At 37.1% G+C, this 13,594-nt stretch overlaps 1 protein-coding gene across 1 annotated transcript; it reads right to left on the bottom strand.

Annotated features, from left to right (window-relative positions):
• Positions 1-6,066: 6,066 nt before the first annotated feature.
• On the bottom strand, positions 6,067-6,821 carry LOC142622485 (dirigent protein 5-like). The gene has a single exon (XM_075795958.1). The coding sequence runs from the start codon at positions 6,809-6,811 to the stop codon at positions 6,269-6,271; it is 543 nt and encodes a 180-aa protein (XP_075652073.1). The 5' UTR covers positions 6,812-6,821; the 3' UTR covers positions 6,067-6,268.
• Between the last annotated feature and the right edge of the window lie 6,773 nt (positions 6,822-13,594).

The raw sequence follows: 13,594 nt of genomic DNA, 5'->3' as shown, positions 1-13,594 counted from the left end.
TTGGAACTTGGTCCCTAATCCCAGCGGGCTTTAGGGAAGAATGGATGGGACAAGTATCCGAAAATCAGGATTGCAACCATAAAATGGAAGATGATGAAGAGAAGGAGAGGAGTATAAATAGAAGGGAAGGCATACGAAGAAAGAAAAAAGGGCTTTTTGAGAAAGAAAAAAGGGCTTTTTGAGAAAGAAAAAGTGTATGATAATCAATATTTGTATCCAAACTTGAGAAATACTATTATAAACTATCCTCGGAAACAGTCCGAGGAGGAATTCTCAGTCTTACTCTTTGCAAACGATTCTTTGTTTTGTTCCATTGGGCCCAAAGCCCGTTCTTTTTGTAATTGTCTAAGCCATCCTTGAAATCTAGATTACAAACCCATCCTCTACAAATTCATTGTGAAGAAAGGCCTTTCAAGCCCATTTCCTCCCAGTCGTGGTTTGGGAATTTGAATTGTGTCCTTACAGATAGTATTACTCTTTTAACCTTTTTTTTTTTTTTTTGTAGGAAAAAAATTAAAATAAAGGGTATGTTATTTTAGAATTTGTATTAGGATATTTTGATACGTCAAAAATTAAAGAAGAAATAGGAAAATCCTCTTATTAGTAGTACAGATAATCAAACTGAGAATTAAACTTTTCAAGAAGTAATATGATCGTTTATTGGTTCAACCTTTAGATTAATATTTAATTTACTTTAAATAATAATATGCATAAAGAAATTAAAAGAATTATGTTAAAAATAAAAAAATAAAGAAATGAAACTAAATCTCACTTTGCCCGTGCGATGAGGCTTTTTTTTTTATTGGTCCTATTTTGTAGAAAAAAAAATGCGTTTTTATTTATTTTATATATATAATTTTTATTTTGAGAATTTAATTTATAAGTTGATAAAACAATTTGAAAATCAACAGGAAAGTAACCCTATTTTTTAGGCCATGTTTTAGCAGGAATTAGAGTTGTATTTTTACTGAATTGCCTTTTAATTTTGTCTCTACTTAAACATAGAGGTATAAGAGTAGTTTTGAACCAAAAAATGAGAATTCCAAAAAGGTGAACAAGATAATACAAAAATGGAAATTAATAAGATATTATAATTGTTAAGAAAATTTATTCAAATATTGAATGTAATGTTCCTTATATATAAAAACTGACTAAAATTAAAATATTTGAATTGATCTTTTGACGTTTCTCAACCAAAAAAAAAAAAATGATTTTTTGATTACTTGCTTCAAATTTAAAAGCAAAAGACTTAAAGACTCCATAAATAAAAGTGCAAAATTGAAGAAAAGTATGATTATATGTTTTTTTGTTGTTGTTGGGAATAGAGCGATTATATGTTCAAAATGATGTAACATTAAAAAACCGAAAGGTTAGAATAAAATCATGTAGTTCTGTATTTTTCTAAAAAAATCGTTGGCATATTTCATTGGTTATTGGTTAATCATTTTCTTTTTTTTTTTTGGTTGCAAATCCATTAAAAAAAATTGAATGGTTTACTGGTTTGACTGTCTCATTGCCAATTTGGAACAATTTTGATAACTATGCTCAAAATTGGATTTGTCCACATAATTTTAAGGATTGGTAGTTCATGCCAGCAATCACACACGCTCGTTCAAGCGTGTCCACACACATGCACACATATAGGGACGATCGAATTTCACCTAGTATAATTTTTTATGAATGTTACTAAAGGTGTCCACTCACCAGCCAGACTCAACCAACCTACGACCGACCCAAGAGCTCTGGTGGTCAACGACAAGTTCTAAACCCCAAAAAACGACTCTGGTGGGTCGGTCAATGGATTCTCTCCTCTAAAACCCGCCTCACCCAACCCAATCGTGAACTTACCAAAATTCAGCAAGTTTTGGTCAAAATTCTCAAATCTAACGATATTTATGCCAGATTTAGGGAGATCTCACCAAATCTAGTGAAATCTCATCTATATCTGATGGAAAACTCATCGGACTAGGCACATATCTCACCAGATTGGCAAGTCCTCTCCTCTAAAACCTGCCTCACCCAACCCGACTGTGAACTTACCAAAATTCGATGAGTTTTGGTCAAGATCCTTCAAATCTAATGATATTTATGTCGGATTTGGTGAGATCTCACCGAATCTAGTGAGATCTCAGCTAGATCTAGTGGAAATCTCACCGGATCTAGCGAGATCTCACCAAATCTGGTGAGATCTTTGCCAGATCCAGTGAGATTTTGCTTCTAATTCAATGTTTTGGCTTGTTTCCTTTGCCTTTGATAGTTTTGATCGCTATCCAACCACTTTGATCCGACTCCCTCACCATTCGGCGGTGAGTTTGAAAATCCTCCACCCAATTTGGTCGAGTTAGTCGCGAGTTGGCACAAACCCAACCCATGGACACCCCTAAATGTACACCACTCAATAACTTTTAATTGGATCAATAATTTTAAACTCCTAATGTTGGATTATATGTTTTCATTATTCTTAAGATGCAATCTAACTTTTGCATTAATCAAATGTTAATTACTATTCCATTAATAAACTCATGTTTTGTGTATAATTTTAAAATACAAAAAAAAAATGAAATAAAAAAAAACTCTAAATTTTAAACATTTTATAGATGAAATAGTTATTAATATTTGATCATTTTCAAATTTTACAATCATGGAACATATAAGGAAAATATATAATCCAATGGTAGTCAAAACGAGTAGTTCTTAGGTACTTATGGAGTATGGAGAATGGTGCTCTCTCCTCTTACATTCATGATGGGGTCAACTCATTAAATTCATGGTGGGTTCCATCATGAATGTAAGAGAAGGGAGCATCATTTCTCGTTCTCCGGAAGGAAAAATTATAAAATACTCCGAGAGTATCATAAATGCATGCTCTCCTCCCTCACATGAATTGTGAGTCCCATCATAAATTTAATTAGTAGGACCCATAGTTATGTGAGAGAGACAATACACATTTATGGAACTCCGGGAGTATCCAATAATTACCCCTCCAGGAGTACCTTAGAATTTTCCGGTCAAAAGACACCAATAAAAAGATATTAAGAGTTGTATTATTGTTAAATGTTATTCTCGGTGTAATTTGAAACTAACTCATATATATATACACACACAAATATTATTAGTATCCCTAAAAATTGTATTGGTATACAGTCACCAATTTTGCACGATTCGAGGAGGACAACCCTCAAATTCCGGCATAACCAACACGATTAACTCCATGAAATGTCAACTTCTAAATCACCAAAAATTAAAAAACCCTTTTTACCGTTGATTGAGATAAACAACTTTGGGTCCTATATATGTGTAAGAGTACACCTACTTTGGCATGTTCATTAGGAGGGTGTTATTTGGAGATGTGTTTTTTTTTTTTTTTTTTTTGAATAAAAAAAAATCACTGAGAAGATTAACAAAAAATACAATGGATAAGACTCCTGAGAGACAGAAATTAAGTTTCACAAGTCATTAATTAAGATGGAACTATTGCATTTAATTTGTTCAAGGAAAATCAAAGCTAGAACACAGTCCAGAGTCTCCAGACATATCTATGATTCATTATTGCTCTCTCTTGGTGCGGTGATCATTTTACAAGTATAAATGTTTGTTGGGTGTGGGAAGCAAGGGTCGAGATTCAAGTTTTCAAGAGAAAACTTCACACGCATATACACTTAGATTAGGTTAGAGTAGAAATTATATCTTGTAAAAAAAAATAAAAAAATAAAAAAAAAAATAAAATAAAATAAAAACTGAAAGAAAGACATATCTATGATTCTATATGGCTGGCCTTCCTTATCCTTTCTATCATTTCGTTGCACTCTCTGAAAGCTGGTTGTCACTAGAAAGGCCAAAAGAGTCTGTCCATAACTAAATTTAATTTCTTGTTCCCAGTGAATAAGATCGGATCTAAAATAAGAAGAAAATTATATATTGCTATTACTGTATTTGTCATCAAAATCCAATGAAGGCTCTGATGTATTGTCTCCTTCTTATGATCCGTTTTCATGTTAGGTAAGCCTTAGCAATTAGCATAGATCGAGGGGGCACAAGCAAAAGTTAGGTAAGCCTTAGCAATTGCGGTGAACTTTCTTAATATGCCAATCATTTTCTTCTTCCCATGGTCCGTAGTATACAAGCCCGTTCTCTGAATCAATTATGTACCAAAGTTCCATGTGCTGAAAAGACATCAACTGATATGCCAGCGTAAAGAGTAACGGATATTTAGGGATGCTTCCATGTGGTCATTGAGATTTGTGACATGCAAGGTGATTTCTATCTGGATAAAATACTCTAGCCATGATTACAATGCATCAGTGTGTAATAAACATCACTCTTTTTCTATTCTTCACGATGTTTTATATGCATGCAAAGCATAAGGTTGTATAAATTGCATTGGTTTAATATTTGATATCATATCCCTTTCAATCAATTGTTAGTTAACAATTGTTGCATGTTGTACAATCAACCAATACTCTGACTTATTCTTGTGGACGAATATAGCCAATATTAATATGTTTTGCCCTTTAATCCAAATGGTTTAGGGTTGATTACCAAACTTTAATGGGTACAATTAATTAAAGAGAGGATGTGAACAACTTTAAGAAGTAAAAATATCCCAATCACCACCTAACGATTGTGGACATGAAATTCTGTTTTTGGAGTTTGCATTACACCCACATGGCTTAACTTAACCGTAGCTGATCATTATGTTGGAAAATGATGATATAGTTGTCTATTCAAGCGAGAATGAGCTAAGGAATAAGGACAATCGGCTTACATCCCAAAAGTACTTTTGGATTCAATTTTTTAGAAACATTATTTGTTTTAAGCTTTAAATGGAAATTTTTTTTTTTTAAAAGTAGTATTTGGAAAACAACCTTTCTTTTTATAGCTGTTTAAATTGATAAGTCACAATTGGAAGCATCACTTTCATTTGGAATCATTCTTATCACAATATATCATTTAACGGTTGTAAAATTTTTTAGTGTCGGTATATTAATTGTTAAGAGTTATATGGTTGATTGCTTTATGCTCATCTAATTTATCAAAGGGTGATGGTTGTGTGAGATGCTGAGATTAAATCCCATGAAAGAGAAGTACAAAATGGGCCACTATCCAGATAACATTGTATTGGAGCATTTTAATATTAAATAATTAAAATGAAAAAATTTTATAACATAAATGTAAAGATGTGGGAGTAAATGTGGAAGATGAGGAGTTAGTGAAAATGTTTAATCCCACATTGAAAAGAAGAGAGACTATTTTGTTCTTTTTAATTGTGGTGATTAATGGACTAACATGAATTGTCTCAAATATTAGGCCAGATACGTGCGCAAGGGGGAGGTGAAAGGTGGAAGTGTCAAATTTGAAAATGAATCAGCACCTTGGATCCTCCTACTATAAATAAACTCATTCAGACACAATCCAAGTTACTGCAATATACACTAAAAAAAATAGAGAGCAGTCCAAATAGTGTTATTTCCATTATCATTGTGTTTGCACTAACACATTGATCTTAAGCTAGTTTTAGCCTCAAGCTTGACAAGAAGTCTTCTCAAATATCAAGAATGATTTTATTGATTATCATTCTTTTAACTTATTTTTGCACTCAACTGTGAGCTAATATTTCGATATTTGATTTAGGATCATACCTAATTAAGTGAAGCCCTCGAGTTTGATCATTCACATGGTTGACGTGGTGCTGTCTAAATATGTCCAAACAGTCAATTTTATCTCTAAGGACGAGAATTAATCGGTACAAAAAGAAAAACGCACAAAACTTAACTTTTATAGTTAAATTACAAATTACGCACCCCAATGTCCTTTACAGTAGTGAGAAATTTGAACTTCTTAATTTTGCAAAAAGCAATACATATAGTAATTTATTGAATAATTAAGTAAACGAAGTTGTAGAGAAATTAAGCTCCGTCGTAATTGCGAAGTACTTCAGCGTATCAAGCTGACTTACTTGAGAATCAGTGAAAATACTGAAGGTTTCATCCAAAGAAAAAAAAAAAGAAAAGGAAGGTTTAACCAACTCACAAATGACTAGAGTAACTTTGAAACATAATTCGCATAACACAAAGTTTTATTTATAATTTAGGACACAGTTACGAGTAGCAAACAAAACGAAAGTAGCAATTCTAAGCGGATAAATCGAACAGCATAGAGCATGGCAAAGTATGCCATACTTCCTCACTCCCTAGTGAACTAGTACTAATTACCAATACAAACACGCATATGTAGCCCACATATTTGATATGTGAATTGCATTCTAGATCTAATAACATTCGTATAACTTAATATCCATCTTCAGGCGAAAGTATTTGGCTCCCTGAAAAACGTCAGTCTGAATTGTTGCAATCCCTTTTGTCAAGAAAAAGTCTCCAGTGCCACCAACAACTGAGAGGTCTCTTGTGTCAGCTGCCATTAAATCTGCACCCATAATATTCAATGTACCTTTATATTGTGTCGAGTTGAAGACCAATGTGAAGGCAAACCATGCATTATAATCGTTCTTCTTGTCATAGAAATAGAATCCTTGAGCTCTTGCAACTGGAAGAGAAAGAAGGTGGCTGTCTAAAGTAACAGGATCATCAAAGACTACCAGCATGCCAAATTTGAAGTTGCCAAGAGTAGTCTGATTTGCGACTTTAGCGGATGTTGCATTGGCCAAATCGGTGCCATCAAAGAGAATGTCATGGTAGTAAAGCTCAAGACGCTTGCATGGTTGTCTCAATGGTTTTTTAGATGCCAACGAAGATTGGCATATAACAAAGAAGAAGAAGAGAATGAAGCAAGATTTCACTACTAGCTCTCCCATTGTTGCTTTTTGGCTAATGGCTTATGTGTTAGAGATAGGCAGCGTAATGCAGTTTATATTGGCAGCTCTCAAGGGTTGCTGCCTCTTTCTTCTCTTTCATTTTATTAATTTATCTTCTTTTTTTTTTAATTTTTTATACAAGATAGAATTCTACTCTACTCTAGTCTAATTTAAGTGTATATGTGTATGAAGCTCCCTCCTGGAGACTTGAACTCCGGCCCTTGCCCCCAACACTCCATAAACACTTATATTTGTGGAGTGACCATCACACCAAGAGTGTGCGGTGGTATTAGTTTATTTTTTTAAAAAAAGAAAGCGTGTAATATATTAAAAAAGGAAAGCGTGTGCCTATTAATGGTGTAAAAAAAATAGGAAACTTATATAAATTTTTTTTCTTAATATCTGTGTTTGTGAATGGTGTAAAAAAAATAGTAAACTTATATAAAAGTAATGTTTCACTAATCAAAATCACAAATGTCATGAAGCTGAGGAAAATGATCTAGTCTTATAAAAATAATTTCTCCCCCTTTTATATTTTAAGTTAGAGAATAGATTTGGTGCAATAACAAGTATTTTTTACCAAAAGTGGCAGATCATGAGTTTGGACATATCCCACGGAGACTGAAGTGGAATCTAGCTATTTTCCAAATCATAATACAGAGCAGATCCTACTAATCTTACAAGATAACCAGAGCACTCTCAATAATGCATACCTATTTTTGCTGACTGGGAATTGAATACTCTAAAATAAATAAATAAAAAGGCACGTACAATTTTCTGCTGTAATATTCGAGTTCAATAAACTTTTTGAATCAATCTGACTCCAAAAAGTCCGTTCTCAAGAATTTGGTAATAAAGTAATTAAAGGTAAATGTGTTAGTGATATCCGTTACCATTCACTTTGAACAAGAATGTGTAATATATTAATATTGTTTTTCAATCATTTTCCACTAACTTATGACTCTCTTTTTCGATATTCACTACTGTCTGCTAACTTAGACTTTTGAGATTATTAGTACGTAATTTAGCTTAGCATCAAGTTTAACTTGTTTGTTTTTGTTTTGGTTGATGCTCATTTTGGTAAGAGACCCAATAGCAGGAAGAAGTCCAACAATATGGATGGAAAAAGAGTTAGTAAATTGGGAAGAAAAACCATTAAGTCCGGATAGCAGGAATCATGGATCATAGGTCTAAAAAATAATAAGTGAGCCTCAAAGAAAGCATGCGGGCCTAAGCGAGCCCAGAGAGAGAAGTAATAAACCCATGGGCACTATGAGAAATAGAAAGCAAGAACAAAAATGGGCCAAAGAGGCCCGAAGTAAATGAATTAAGTGAGTAAAGGGGTAATGGTAAGCCCATAAACTCCCAAAGGAAAAGGATGTGGAAATTTGGGCTAAGGAAGCCTAAATGACTTAGCAAAGGCCCATGGGAGTGAAGAATTGGAATGGGTCAAGGATGCCCAAGAGAAGGAAATAGGCCGAGGATGCCCAAATGGATGAAATGGGCCGAGCCCGGAAGCAATGGAGCGGGTCAAGAAAGCCCAAACTAGTATGAATACTAGCCCAAATGATAACACTGGGCCGCTAGAATTAAGCAAAGGAAAAGTGTTTAGCAAACCTGAAGAAAGCCTAACAAGCACGGGTCATATAACAGCATAGCAGGAATGGCAAAATGGCATGGCAAAAGTGCTAGTAGAACTACGGAAAGAGAAAAGAATGGGTTTAAAAGAAGAAAAGCCCACAATTAAGTAAGGCCCAGTCTAGGAAGGAAGGAAGCTATAAAGAACAAAGGCTCAAAAATCCATTCATGCCACAAGAAGCCAAGAATGAGTAGCAGAATACACAAACGAGCTTTCAGGTCATGGCAAATGCATGAGAAGCAGACAAGCTATGGACACACACGGAAGTGGAGCACGTATAAGGCCCAAGCACCATCAACTTGTACCCAGCCAATACAGGAGTGGTGGGTCATGGGTCAGAGGAAAGAGAGGGTATGGCTGACGGTGGGGAGAAAGGAGAAGTCTATTATGGGGTTCCCGCTCAAAGTCTTTTGGAGAAAATGTTCTGCTAGGATGACATACTACCCAAAAGAGAGAAAGATGAGTTGGAATCACTAGGTGCATGTCATAGGGTTAGTAAGAGAGAATGCCTACCCTTATCCGGATGGGAATGCTACGGTGAAAAAGCAAACAAAATAAGGCTCTTTGTCTGGTAATGGGATGTAGCACAGCCAGCACAGGTAAGTGGTGGTGGCTAGACAGCTGACACCCAAACAAAAGTGGTTAAGGGTTGAAATGGTAAAAACTCAATCACGGCAGGCAGTATAAAAGGAGCCTCTGCCATGCATAGCAAAGACAACGCAAGATAAAACAACAATACAATAAAGGCAACATACAACAGAACACATCACAAAAAACATGGAACAAGAGAGTACAAAGAAAGAGAGCAGAAAACTTAGTGAAAAAAGAAAGAAGAACAGAGAGAGTAGGCAAGAGTGAGACGGTAGGCATGCACCAATAGGCTAATCCTTTCTCTCCTTCTAAAAGCCTACCCTCTATTGAGGATTAATAATTTCTGGAATATAAGTCATTCAGACCCATTCTATCAAAGTGGATAATCTCCGTGGCAGGACTTTCTTGTGAGGTTACTTATGTTAAGGAAGTGGTTCCCTCTTTAGTCTTAACTCCGTAAGGTAATTAAGCGTGGCGGACTAACCGTTTCTTCTTTGTTTTCTTATTGATTAAATATTGGTGTTACCTCATCTTCATATTGTCATTTCATTGCATCTTCATTGCCATACTGCTCTTTTCTTTATTTTTGAGAATTATTTTGATTAATAATAAGCGCTTTCCTTCTATTGTTGTTATATTATACTTGTCTGCCATAACCTTCTTGTAACAGTCTCATCTGCCATGGGCACATGACCAAGGTATTAACAAAATGGCTCTAGTTTGTGCACAAGCTGGTTTGAGTTGAGTTGCAATCAGGCCGATCTTGACATTCATACCTAGAACCTTTGGGCCAAAGTATGGTAGGAGGAAGCCTAGCCCATAATCTCAAAAAGGCCCACCATATTTAAATTGGCGACTTCACTGGGGAGTTAGGAAAAGATAGGGAAAGTAGACAAAAGCTCTCGCAAGCTATGCCCTCTAAACGAAATATGAGTAATGTGCCCTTACAGGCAGAGTCGAGGTCAACAACGCCCCACCAACACCAGCCCAACCAGGCAGAAGATGCCAACGGAGCGGTGGCTGAACATCAGCAACAACAGAGGGTCCCCACGAACAATGCCAATGCTTTTATTGAGGTGTTGTAGTCATTACAACATTCGCAGCAGCAGATGATGGAAGAAATCCGTCAATTGAAGGCAGACAAAACGAAGGAAAAAGGAAACTAGCATGACCCAGAGCATGCAGCAGACAAAGAGGAGACCCTAGTCGAAGGTACTCCGCAGAACACAGAACAGTGCTTTATCACTATGGCCGAAGTTGCAACGCTCCTAGAGCAGGAGATGGCCAAAACATCTAAGGAAATGTTTTACGCAAGAAGACCTCCTTATCCATTAAGAATACTTAGCAAGCCATACCCCGAGAGGTATGAACCACGAGTGTTTGCACGATACGATGGCAGAAAGGGAAGTGCCGTCGAGCATGTGAGCAAGTTCATTGATACACTTAGCCCTTATGCGGCAGACGAGGACTTATGTCTTCAGGAATTTTCTAAATCACTGTGTGACCGTGCGTACACCTAGTACATTGGTCTGAAACCAGGGCCAATCCCAACATGGGATGACATGGTGGATGTATTTTGTATTAAGTACTTCCATGGAGAAGAAACAGTAATGCGTGCGACTTTGAAAGCAACTAAACAAAGAAGCGGCGAAGATTTGATGGAATACATCAAAAGGTTCAGAGACATAGCACTCGATTGCTATGATCATTGTGAAGAAAATACATTGGTAGAAATGTGTATGGCAAACATGATTAGGGAGTACAGAGCTGTCCTGGAGAAACTAGAAATCTCCTAGTTTGCACATTTATTGTAGAAAGCCAAGAAGATTGCTCAATCGGTAAACTTAAGTTTCGATAAAAGAAATATTCCACAAGCTATGGCAGTATCCACTGGTGAAAGAAAGAGGAAAGCTAACAGAAGGGATTATGACACCCCTCCACCATTACCATGTACCCCAAAGGAGCTAGACGTACTCCTAGATAAGTGGATAGCAGACGGAGTCTTTAAGCCTAATCAAATTTCAAGAGAGCCCACAGAAGAAGAGCGGAGGTACCCACTTTTCTGCCGCTTGCACAATTATGTGCAACATCCTACTGCAGAATGTTGGACGCTTCGCAAACTAGTGCACTGAAGAATCAAGGAAAGGACTCTATAGCTGTCCCAGCCAGAAGTTCAAAGAAACCCACTCCCAAACCACAAAGAGAAAGGTGTAGCAGCAGTTGTTATTTGCACAGATCCAGGGGAGGATAATGAGGAAAGTCTAGCCTTGCCTACCGCAGCAATTACCTCTTTGCAGAAAAGTTTCAAGTTCAAGAACTTATTTGATCAGTTGGGGCACATAGTAAATGAGCGAAGAATATCTACAGAAGCCTTGGTGTGCATTGCTTTTGGGGCAAGAAAAGAATGTTTAACAGCAGAAGTCACAGATGACAGAGCCCTCTTACAGGAGGCAAATGAGATCACTTTCAGGGAAGAAGATATGAAAATAGGGTACTCGAATCATAGGAGACCCTTTTACTTAGCAGCATTCATAAATCAAATCCCCATCAAGAGAGCTTTGATAGATACAGTTGCTTCTGTGAATCTCATCCCACTGAGCACCTTACAAGCAGCGGGAATTTTAGAAAGAAAGATTCAGGGATGTCCAATGGAAGTAACAGGATTTGGGGGAAGAGGTGAATACACCGCAGGCCACATTCAACTATGGTTGAAAGTAGCCTCTTTGGCCTGCTTCCATGTGGTGAAAACAGAGGTCTCATACCACATGCTATTAGGGAGACCATGGTTGCATAAGCACCGACTGGTCCCATCCAGTTATCATTAGTGCGTGAAAGGAAGGTTGAATGGCAGAATGTAACAAATAGTAGCAAACTCATCACCCTTTGAACAAGTAGAGGCCCATCTGGTAGAAACTATGTTCTATGATAAGTGGGCACCAACTGGGGAGAGCTTGGTATCAAAACCACAAGGCATTTTTGTGACTAGGTGGGAAGACATCCAAGATGATCTAAAGCCCAATCTGAGGAAATTGTTATCATAGAGAAGAAAAGGAAAAAGCGCCCACTTTAGAGATAGACTACGCACCACAATGTGTCAGGGTTCAGGCCCTTGATGGCAGAATCGTCTACAAATTATGAAGGTGCATGGGGCCCACATGCGATGCGCAAACGGGCCCTAGGAACGAACTGTAGCATAAAAGTTTGGTGTGCTGCGTGGCGCAAGAGAGTTCGGAGGAAGAAAGTGATACAGAGAAAGAGGAGGGAGTTACAGTAGAAAAAGATGTACAAGCTACAGCAGAAGAAAGATTGGAAGAAATTGACCTGGATTTGATCCATAGGAATCAAGACCCATTTCAATTAGTTCAAGACTATCAGAGGAAGAAAAGTTAGAATTGATACTGTTGCTGAAAGAGTTTAAGGATGTTTTCGCATGGGATTATAGCGAAATACCCGGATTGGATCCAGGACTGGTGGTGCATACTTTGAATGTGGATCTTGAGGCCAAGCTAGTGGCTCAGCCTGCTAGGGTATTCCACACTGAAATAGAGGAGAAAATAGTAAATGAGGTGCAGAAGTTGCTGGCTGCAGGTTTCATTAAGCCCATCCAGCATCCACTTTGGTTGTCCAACATCATGCCAGTAAAGAAGAAGAATGGAAAGATAAGGTGTTGTGTAGATTTTAGAAATATCAACAAAGCTTGCCCAAAAGATGAATTCTTGCTGCCAAACATGGACTTGTTAATAGACTTTGCAGCAGGGAACACTATGTTTTTGTTCATGGACGGGTTCAGCGGATACAATCAGGTCAACATAGAGCTAAATGATGCGGAGAAAATTGCTTTCAGAACACCCATAGGCAACTTTTCAAAACGCAGGCGCAACTTACCAACGTACCATGACGGCCATATTCTATGACATGATGCATCGTAAATTGGAAGATTATGTGGATGACATAGTCGTGAAGTCAAAAAGGCGAGAAGATCATGGCCAAATATTAAGGAAAGTGTTCAAAAGGTGTAGGGTTTTCAAATTGAGAATGAATCCCCTCAAGTGTGCATTTGGAATATCTTTTGGGAAATTCTTAGGCTTCTTGGTTCACAGTGGAGGAATAGATATAGACCCAGCCAAGGCCACAACCATAGCAACCATGAAGCCACCTACCACGGTGAAAGAGTTGAAGAATTTCTTAGGGAAAGTCTCATACATTCGGAGATTTATCCCTAGTTTAGCATCAATCACTTCGGCCTTTACTAGATTACTCAAGAAGGGGCAAAACTTTGAGTGGGGAGAAACATAGCAGACAGTCTTTAAAAGGTTACAACAGATTATGATGAAACTTCCTATAGTGCAAGCCACAATCCGTAAAAAGCCATTATTGCTTTACTTAGCCACCAACTCATATGCCATAGGTGATTTGGTTGCCCAAAAGGATGGGAGTGGTGTTAAGCAACCGGTTTACTACATCAATCGTGCCTTAAAAGAAGCGGAGACTCACTACCGAAGGGCAAAAAAAGCATGTTTGGCGATAGTATATGCTTCACAGAGACTACGCCA

Source organism: Castanea sativa, chromosome 1, assembly GCF_040712315.1.
Source record: "Castanea sativa cultivar Marrone di Chiusa Pesio chromosome 1, ASM4071231v1".
Lineage (NCBI taxonomy): Eukaryota > Viridiplantae > Streptophyta > Magnoliopsida > Fagales > Fagaceae > Castanea > Castanea sativa.
Note: the sequence above shows the minus strand (reverse complement) of the source record. Positions and strands in the feature narration are given on the sequence as shown.

What these genes read in the sequence shown, in the direction of transcription:
- LOC142622485 (XM_075795958.1), bottom strand. Translation starts at nt 6,811, where the DNA reads ATGGGAGAGCTAGTAGTGAAATCTTGCTTCATTCTCTTCTTCTTCTTT.